At 41.0% G+C, this 9,603-nt stretch overlaps 1 protein-coding gene and 1 pseudogene across 4 annotated transcripts in view; one reads left to right on the forward strand and one right to left on the reverse strand.

Moving 5' to 3' along the window:
* Positions 1-9,590, reverse strand: part of YME1L1 (YME1 like 1 ATPase) — a 31,003-nt gene extending 21,413 nt beyond the window's left edge. The window contains exons 1-2 of one of the 4 annotated variants that reach the window (XM_069547275.1): positions 9,471-9,590; positions 1,625-1,756 (exon numbers count right to left, since the gene is read on the reverse strand). Coding sequence is in view for 3 of the 4 variants with exons in the window: in XM_069547272.1 (XP_069403373.1) it covers positions 1,625-1,756; positions 8,603-8,635 (165 nt within the window). In the remaining variant the exon portion in view is untranslated. Of the gene's footprint in view, positions 1-1,624; positions 1,757-8,602 lie in introns of all 4 variants that reach the window. The other 3 variants (XM_069547272.1, XM_069547274.1, XM_069547273.1) reach the window with 3 other exon arrangements.
* LOC138417245 (cytosolic iron-sulfur assembly component 2A pseudogene) lies at positions 5,484-5,986 on the forward strand (annotated as a pseudogene).
* Positions 9,591-9,603: the final 13 nt, after the last annotated feature.

Consider the following 9,603-nt stretch of genomic DNA (forward strand, 5'->3'; position numbering starts at 1 on the left):
CGATTATAAAATATAAAAGTACAAGGGAGAAAAGGAGAAGCAGGATCATAGATTAATTTCTCCCACTTACATAAAATATTCCAAAATTTCTGAAATGAATATAATAGTGCTGTATGTAGCAATTTTGACACATGCAGTCATAGCATTAGGAAAGCTCTCTTAGACTGTAACTGAGAAGGGTGTCAAAAAACAAGAATGGACCACCTATAGAAAGACGCTAGTATAAAAGGAAAACATAAAGACAAATTTTTCTCCTACATAAAACTGTATTTCAAGACTTAGCTCACAACCATCCCCTCATCCCACTCCCACCAAAAGCAAATATGGAAATAGTGTCAGATTTCATTTTCTTGAGCTCCAAAATCAATGCAGATGGTGACTGCAGCCACAAAATTAAAAGACGCTTGCTCCTTGGAAGAATAGCTATGTCAAACCTAGACAGTGTTAGGAAAAGCAGAGACATCACTTTGCCGACAAAGGTCCGTCTAGTCAAAGCGATGGTTTTTCCGGTAGTCATGTATGGATTTGAGAGTTGGACCATAATGAAGGCTGAGCACTGAATAATTGATGCTTTCAAACTGTGGTGCTGGAGAAGACCTCTTGAGAGTCCCTTGGACAGCAAGGAGATCAAACTAGTCAATCCTAAAGGAAATCAATCCTGAGTATTCATTGGAAGAATTGATGCTGAAGCTGAAGCTCCAATACTTTGGCCACCCGATGCAAAGAACTGGCTCACTGGAAAAGACCCTGATGCTAGGAAAAATAGAGGGTAAGAGAAGGGGGCAACAGAGGATGAGGTGGTTGGATGGCATCACTGACTCAATGGACATGAGTCTGAGCAAACTCAGGGAGACAGTGATGGACAGAGAAGTCTGGCTTGCTGCAGTTCATCGGTTTGCATAGAGCTGGACACGACTTAGCAAATGAACAACATATACTGTTCTCCGCCACAGTCCCTCAAATGAGGACTAAGGATATAAGCCATTTACAGGCTAAAGAGGCTTCTGTGAATCTTAGCCACATATTATAGTGTTTACTATGAAAAATGTATTCTGAGCTATAAGCAACTATCTTGGTAACAAGTTTTGTAAACACAAGTTACTAGATTGGCAATTTGCTATATACCAGACCACGATGATTTTATAATTCTCTGAATACTCAAAGCACAGTTTCATAGCTAATACATTTCATTTTCAGGTATCTGTGTTTCAACTGTTCAATTGCCCTGAAAGCTTCTATAAGGCAGCATATAATAACTTCTTGCTCTTCTATCTTCCCTGAGACTTGTGGGGCAGTTGTGGAGTTAACTGTGGGATCCCTGCTACCACTGAAGCAATACTAAAGAATACTTAAACGGTATCACACAAGTAGTAACATAGGAAGTGAATACGAATACACTGCCACACAAAATTTTTTATAAGATAAATGTTAAAAATAGGACAAAGTGATATTCTACACATACAACAAAGCCAGAATTAGATGTCTTTAATCCTACAACAGAGATTAAGCTGAAGACAGAAATCACCCTGCTACAAATGCCTAAACATAGAAAGTTATTTCAGGCATGTTTACAATGTACTGAACCAAAAAAGCTTTCTCACACATCCAGGGTAAAAACTCTTACCTCATTGGTGGGGGCCTCATGCTCAGACACTACATCTCGATGCTGGTTTTGAGAAATGGATGCACTGACAGAAACGGGTGTCTTTTTCGGTGAATGGAAGGCATTGATGAGATGACTCAGAGGAACTGTAACCTAAAAAAAGATAAAAGCTGAAAATCAGCAGTGCTTTTTAGAATAAAAACAGCAAAAAAAAAAAAACCTTTTTATTGTCAGAACTGGGGATTGTACAAAGTTAAACGTACACTGTTTATCAAAACTATACATTAAAAATTGTAAATACTCAGATTATTGCTGGTCAAAAACTACTAACTTTCAGGATAGTATTGGGGGTATATACAGCAAAAGTAAGGCAAAGAAAGGCAATACACCAAAGAAAGGCAATGCCAAAGAATGCTCAAACTACCGCACAATTGCACTCATCTCACACCCCAGTAAAGTAATATTCAAAATTCTCCAAGCCAGGCTTCAGCAATACATGAACCGTGAACTTCCTGGTGTTCAAGCTGGTTTTAGAAAAGGCAGAGGAATCAGAGATCAAATTGCCAACATCCGCTGGATCATCAGAAAAGCAAGAGAGTTCCAGAAAAACATCTATTTCTGCTTTCTTGACTATGCCAAAGACTTTGACTGTGTGGATCACAATAAACTGTGGAAAATTCTGAAAGAGATGGGAATACCAGACCACCTGACCTGCCTCTTGAGAAATCTGTATGCAGGTCAGGAAGCAACAGTTAGAACTGGACATGGAACAACAGACTGGTTCCAAATAGGAAAAGGAGTACATCAAGGCTGTATATTGTCACCCTGCTTATTTAACTTATATGCAGAGTACATCATGAGAAATGCTGGGCTGGAAGAAACACAAGCTGGAATCAAGATTGCCAGGAGAAATATCAATAAACTCAGATATGCAGATGACACCACCCTTATGGCAGAAACTGAAGAGGAGCTAAAGAGCCTGTTGATGACAGTAAAAGAGGAGAGTGAAAAAGTTGGCTTAAAGCTCAACATTCAGAAAACGAAGATCATGGCATCTGGTCCCATCACTTCATGGGAAATAGATGGGGAAACAGTACAAACAGTGTCAGACTTTATTTTTTTGAGCTCCAAAATCCCTGCAGATGGTGACTGCAGCCATGAAATTAAAAGACACTTACTCCTTGGAAGGAAAGTTATGACCAACCTAGATAGCATATTAAAAAGCAGAGACATTACTTTGCCAACAAAGGTCCATTTAGTCAAGGCTATGGTTTTTCCAGTGGTCATGTATGGATGTGAGAGTTGGACTGTGAAGAAGGCTGAGCACCGAAGAATTGATGCTTTTGAACTGTGGTGTTGGAGAAGACTCTTGAGAGTCCCTTGGACTGCAAGGAGATCCAACCAGTCCATTCTGAAGGAGATCAGCCCTGGGATTTCTTTGGAGGGAATGATGCTGAAGCTGAAACTCTGGTACTTTGGCTACCTCATGTGAAGAGTTGACTCATTGGAAAAGACTCTGATGCTGGGAGGGATTGGAGGCAGGAGGAGAAGGGGACAAGAGAGGATGAGATGGCTGGATGGCATCACCGACTCGATGGATGTGAGTCTGAGTGAGCTCCAGGAGTTGGTGATGGACAGGGAGGCCTGGCGTGCTGCGATTCATGGAGTCGCAAAGAGTCGGACACGACTGAGTGACTGAACTGAACAGCAAAAGTACTAAAAACACATATATTTCATTGTTGTAGCAACCTAACTCTGAGGAATTTATTCCAAGGAAATAATCTGGTAAGTAATAATCTATGCTTGCATATCCCTAGATGATAATTTTCATCAAAATATCTTAAAATTTATGGAAAGCTAGAAATGTCCAAGAATAGGGGAGTGGCTAAATAAACAATACCACAAAATGAAATATCTCACAGACATGAAACGAGCAAGCATATATCCAGAATTTTGTAATTGTCAACTTCCCTACTATACCACCCCACCCTATTCTGAGCCACCATCATCTCTAAGTGGATTTTTTTTCGGTACATGGATTTTTAGAAACAGCAACCTAACTTCTCCCTGAATCGCCTCTGTTAAAGCCAGTCAGATCTCATCACTCCTCCGCTCAAAACTCTCCAATGGCTTTTCTCACAATAAAAGTTGATGTCCTAACAACGATGACTCCCTGGCTCTTTCTCACTTCTGTGGCCTGGTCCACCATCAAATACCCCTTTACGCTCTCTGCTCTGGGCCCCCTCAGCCCCTGTGCTGTTCCTGGAGCACGCCTGGCAGGCCCTCACTCACGGATTCTGTGCTGCTGTGTACCCCCACCTCTCCCGATAGTCACAAAATTTGCTCTCATGCTTCCTTCAGTACTTAACTCAAAAGCAACCTTTTCATGTGTCTCTTCCCTGGCCAACCTACTAAACCACCCTCGCCTAAGAAGTATTCCTTACTGCCTTCCTCTGCTCTTTCTTCTTGACATTTATGTTATCTTAACACACTTTATATATTTACTTGTTTACCTATATATTGTTTACCAGAAACCTCAACCTAAGTCCCCTTATTAGCATAAATCCAGGTGGGTGATCCAAACAGGGGCTTTAAGAATAAACATACACCTATCACACAGGAAATTTCAAGGGCTTCAGGAGCTCTGTGCCAAGAACTGGGAACAAAGACTAAATATTTTTATTTATTATACCACATTCTCCCACTGGAACATAAGTTTCATGTCACAAGGGATTTTTTTCCTGTATTTTAATATTTTTCTCTTTTGTTTATACATTAATTTACAATGTTTTTACATAATACTTACACACCTTTGATTTTATTTTTCTCTAACTCTCTCTTTCATTCAATACTGTATCCCAGTGCAACAATAATGTACACAGTAGTTGCTAAATAAACATTTGTTGAGAAAATGAATAAACTAAATGGGCTCTTACCATGACAGGTTTTATACTATATGTTTTACTTAACTATCTCATTTAATCCTCATAAGAGACAAACACGTTAGTTACTTCTATTTAACTGATGAAGAGAGCAAGAAATTAGCTTCAATGTCATGTTCCAAGTCATTCAGCAAGAAAGTATAATATTACAGGAACGATTCTAACCCAGATAATCTGACTTCAGGTTCCACTTAAAGATTTTTCAGCCCATGGTTACTGATGCACAAGTAAAATCATAATATTGTTATATGAAAAAAGCAAGCTATAAAACTTTATGTAACTTTTTTTTTAAATTATGCATACATAACTTTCCTGGTGGTCCAGTGGTTTGATCCCTGGTCTGGGAAGATTCCACAAGCCACAAGGCAACTAAACCAGTACGCCACAACTACTGAGCCCAAACGCTTGAGTCCGTGTTCCTCAACAAGGGAAGCCCTCGCTCGCTCCAAGTAAAGAAAGCCCAAGCACAGCAGTAAAGACCCAGTGCAGCCATGAATAAATGAATAGTATGCATACACATATTTGTATAGAGTTAAAGGGATGAAAGAAGCTATTCTAAAATGCAGTCTCTTGGAGTGATGGAACTATGGGTGATCTTTATTTTCTGGTATTTTTCTTTTCAGCATTTTTGGCAATGAATGTGTATTATTTTTAAGAGTCAGAAAGAAATGATAAGCTCTTTTAAAGCTGCAGGAATCAAATTAAGATACATGTTTTCGGCCTGTACCTTTAAAAAGTTTTATTTTAATTACTTATATTTCTTCTCATTCAGTAAAGAATTTAAATTGCTGTTTCCCTAGGTCCTCTGGAACAATCCATCTGGTCCCACCTATTATCTGCTTCCCTGGACCTTTAGGCTTGTCTTGGCTCATTTGAAGACCAGGCAGTTGATAAATCCTGAGGCTCACTGCTCAGACTGGCTCAGGTAGAATGTAAGAATGGGGCAAGTGTCCGGACTGCTCTCCTGGACACTGAGCAGAGTCCTGTAGCTCTCACACCTCTCTGAGTGGGGAGCTGCCCAGCAACCCCGCAAAATGGAAGAGAAAAGAGCTAGAGGTTTATGACCTGATTCAAACTCTCCGGGACACAGAGAAGCCCAATACTTTAGAAGAAATGGAAGCGGTAACAGAAAGTTGTGTGGAGGTTCAAGAGATAAATGAAGACGACTATGTGGTCGTTATAAGGTTCACGCCAACAGTATCTTATGGCTCTTCAGCAACTCTTACTGGGCTGTGCTTAAGAGTAAAACTTCAACAGTGTTTACCATTTAAATATATGTTGGAAATCTAAATTTCTGAAGGAATCCACTCAACAGAGGAAGTTAAGAATAAGCAGATAAATGACAAAGAGCTAGTGACGGCTGCAATGGAGAAACCCAGCTTAATGGGAAATCATGAAACAGTGTGTCCTTGCACCTAAGAGCTGTTTTAAGAGCCACTAAACAGTAATCATTTGATATATTTGTTTAAACTCTTTGTAAAATGTAGAAGATTCATGTTTAATACATAGCTGATTTGTACCTCAGAGCATTTTTTAAAGGATGATTTCCAAGCAAGACTGAATTATAAGGTAGTACCTAAGTCTGTTCAGTGTCCAACATTCTCAGGATTTGTAACACTTAAATGATCAGACTGAAAAATATTTTTTAGTTATTATATGTAAGATGAGTTGCTATTTTTCTGATCCCTATTATGATACACCTGCTTTTCATGTCAAATATTTACTATGCCCAAATGTATTAAATCTAAATCACTCTGTAAAATTAATAAAATAGACATGATTCTTGTTAAAAAAAAAGAAGAATTAAAAAAAAAAAGAAGAAGAATTTAAATTGCTGGTCTGATCTCTTCTCAATGAAAAACTTGACCCTCTGTCATACAATTTAAATTCAACTGTATTAAACCGATTAAGCAACCAGGAAATACAAATTGTGTTCTGGGCTTCCCTGGAGGTGCAGTGGTAAAGAACCCACCTGCCAATGCAGAAGAGGCAGGTTTGATCCCTGAGTCAGGAAGATCTCCTGGAAAAGGAAATGGCAACCCACTCCAGTATTCTTGCCTGAAAAATCCCATGGAGAGGGGAACTTGGCGGGCTACATCCCATGGGGTTGCAAAAGAATCAGACATGACTGAGTGACTAAACAACGTTACTATCTTCCACAGTATAAAATGCATAAGAGTCCTACGTGGCCCAGTTAGGACTGCCTATAGTACATACAGCTCCTTCATTATCTCTGCCAACATCACACACCACTAACTCCCACTTAGCAATGATAAATACTCCTAATATGGGATCTTCTTGATACCATGGGCTTCCCCGGTGGCTCAGTGGTAAAGAATCCGCCTGTAATGCAGGAGACGCAGGAGTCACTGGTTCGATTATTAGGCTGGAGGAGGGCATGTCAACCCACTCCCAGATTCATGCCTGGAGCCTGGTGAGCTACAGTCCATGGGGTCGCAGAGTCAGACACAACTGAAGCAACTTAGCATGAATGCACACTTGATACCAACTTCCTGCAGGTTCCAAAAGGTTTAATATTCAGCAGACCAAGTCAAATTTTTTTTCAAATGATTGGCAGGACTTCACCACACCCTAGTAACACCTTCTTGCAGCCAGCTGATCAAACCAGAAACATCTTTTTCCATCATCTCTGATGAAATTCTATTCTTTTTTCAAAATAAATCTCATACCCTCCTTTTCATAAACACTGTCACCCCTTAGCAGTGCATTAGCCCCTCTCTGGATTACTGCAATAACAACCTTATCTGAAAACACCTTCACTCTTGTTCTTCCACATTCTCCACAGAGCAAGAAGCCAGTATTACGCTGTAATAGACTGTAATGTAAATCTGATCATGTCACTCCTTATCATGTTTAAAAGAATTCAGTGGTTTCCAACAAATTACAAATGAAATTCAAAGCCCCGTATTACAACTCCCTGTATTATATTTCAAGTCCTCTTTCCAACCTCCTTTCTGTCATTGGCCCTTTAATCACCAACCAGGCTCTAGCCACACTGGCCTTATTTTTGTTCCTCCAATCAGCTAGGCTTGTCACATCTCAGAACCTCCAGATGTTCTGTCTACCTGTTCCTGTCTATTCACGTGGCAAACTCCTACTCATGTTTTATTTCACATCATCATTAAAGTTCCATATTTTCTTTGTCCACCTAGTACACTACTGAAATAAATAAAACTACCACTTTTTTTTAACCCAACGAGTACTAGCAAAACAAAAGCGAGTGGAGGTTACACAAAGGGGCACAATGATATTCTTAAACCAAGAAAAACTAAAGAATGTCAAAGATATTTTGAAAACTGAATGTATACAAGAACTGTTTATTTGCAAAACTGTGAAGAACTCTCCAAAAAAAAAAGTTACCATCAAAAATGATTTTTAAATGAACTAAGAACAAAACAGTCACAGGTGATAACTCCTGAGAGAATTAAAAATAAAACCCTTGGAATCTTTTTTCTCTGCTCTTTTGCTTCATAAATGGAAAGATGACGAGGAGGCCGAATCAAAACTTTAACTGCAAGTAATAACTTAAAATATATATATTAGTTATTGTTGATTTAAAAAAAAGAGAGAGAGAAAGCATTCATAGAAGCTTGCAAATTTCTTCGCCTGTCTGGGTTAAATGCCATTTAAAAAAAACAGAGAGTCTGGGTTAAGAGTACCAGTCTTTGAAGAGGCGGAAAGACAAAAAAGAAACATCACTTGCTCCCTCTACAGCTATGATAGACTTTCCTCCTACCCACTCCCCAAACCTCACCCCAGAAATGCTTAGCACTAAACAGTGCCAGATGGATTTTCCAGCAAAATTCCACGCAATCAAATCGGTAAGCCAAGATCTCCATCACGCTCGTACTATACTTAGGCTTCTTCGTCAGCCTTTTACTCAGAGTCGCCAGGTCTTTTCTCAACACCAGGACTCCAACTGGAATAAACGCTTTCCTCCTACGACCCCTTAAAGGAAACTGCTTCCAAGAAACGCAAATGGCAAACAGCCCGGAGCAGGGCTGGGACAGAAAAATAAACTGGATGCCGGACCCACCTGGGGCTGCACGGTGCTCGACAGGGAAAACATCTTCTCCAGGCTGTCAGCGACCTCACCCGCCTGCCAAAACTGTCCCTCTTCTCGGGTCCGGCGGGGAGGCGCTGAGCCCTCTTTTCCCCGTCTTTCCTCTCTCCGCGCTCACTCTTCCTAGAAGCGGAAAATGGCCTCCCCAGCCTACAGCTGCTGCAACGACAGGCAACCCGCCCCGGAAGGCAAGGCGCTAACGCACCAGTACTTCCGGGGCAGGTGAGGTCGCCACCCTGGGCAGCTGACGCCCCGAAATAGTTCACTTTCACATTAAATAATACACGCTCCGGAGCCCCAAAGCTTTCTGGCTGTCTTCTTTTTAAAGGGGAACGGCATCCACCCCGTTAAATCTTCCTCCAGCTTTCTTATCAATACTTCCGACATATTCTCCTGTTGTGACTGGGCCTTGAGCCATAATACGCTCTTTTGCAACAATTTAGTGCTCTTTATCTTCCCCACAATACATAAAAAACTTCCTGTTACAGATAGGCAAGTTACACCCAGTTAAAATATCAAATTACAGAACCAGGCATGCGCTTCCTGCTCTCCACATGAGCTTCCAGTTTCTCCACATTCTATGATTTCACTGGTCACGAATTCACTGACGAGACCGAACTTGTTTACATTTCTCCCGCGAGTGAGAGGCCCCAAAGAAGTCTGGTGGTTGTTTTTTAAGTGGGGCAAGGGCAGGCCCCACCAGCCTCCTTTGGAGATCGGGATAAAAAAACTCTTTAAGTCCCGTTATTCAAATTACAGCCCCCAAAGTCCCTTTCCCCATCGGCCAAAAACTGTCGTGCCGTCCCGTCAGTGCGAAAGAGGTAAACCAGCCGCCGTCAACCTGGGGCACCCTGTGGTAGGTTCAAGGAATTCCCGGAAGCCCCGCCTTCACGTCCATCGGCTTCTGCGTCGACAAAACGAAGGTGACGGAGGCGGAGATGCTCATGGATGGGCGCGGCGTGGGCTGCGACGTA

The sequence above is a fragment of the Ovis canadensis genome, chromosome 13 (genome assembly GCF_042477335.2).
Source record: "Ovis canadensis isolate MfBH-ARS-UI-01 breed Bighorn chromosome 13, ARS-UI_OviCan_v2, whole genome shotgun sequence".
NCBI classification, from domain to species: domain Eukaryota; kingdom Metazoa; phylum Chordata; class Mammalia; order Artiodactyla; family Bovidae; genus Ovis; species Ovis canadensis.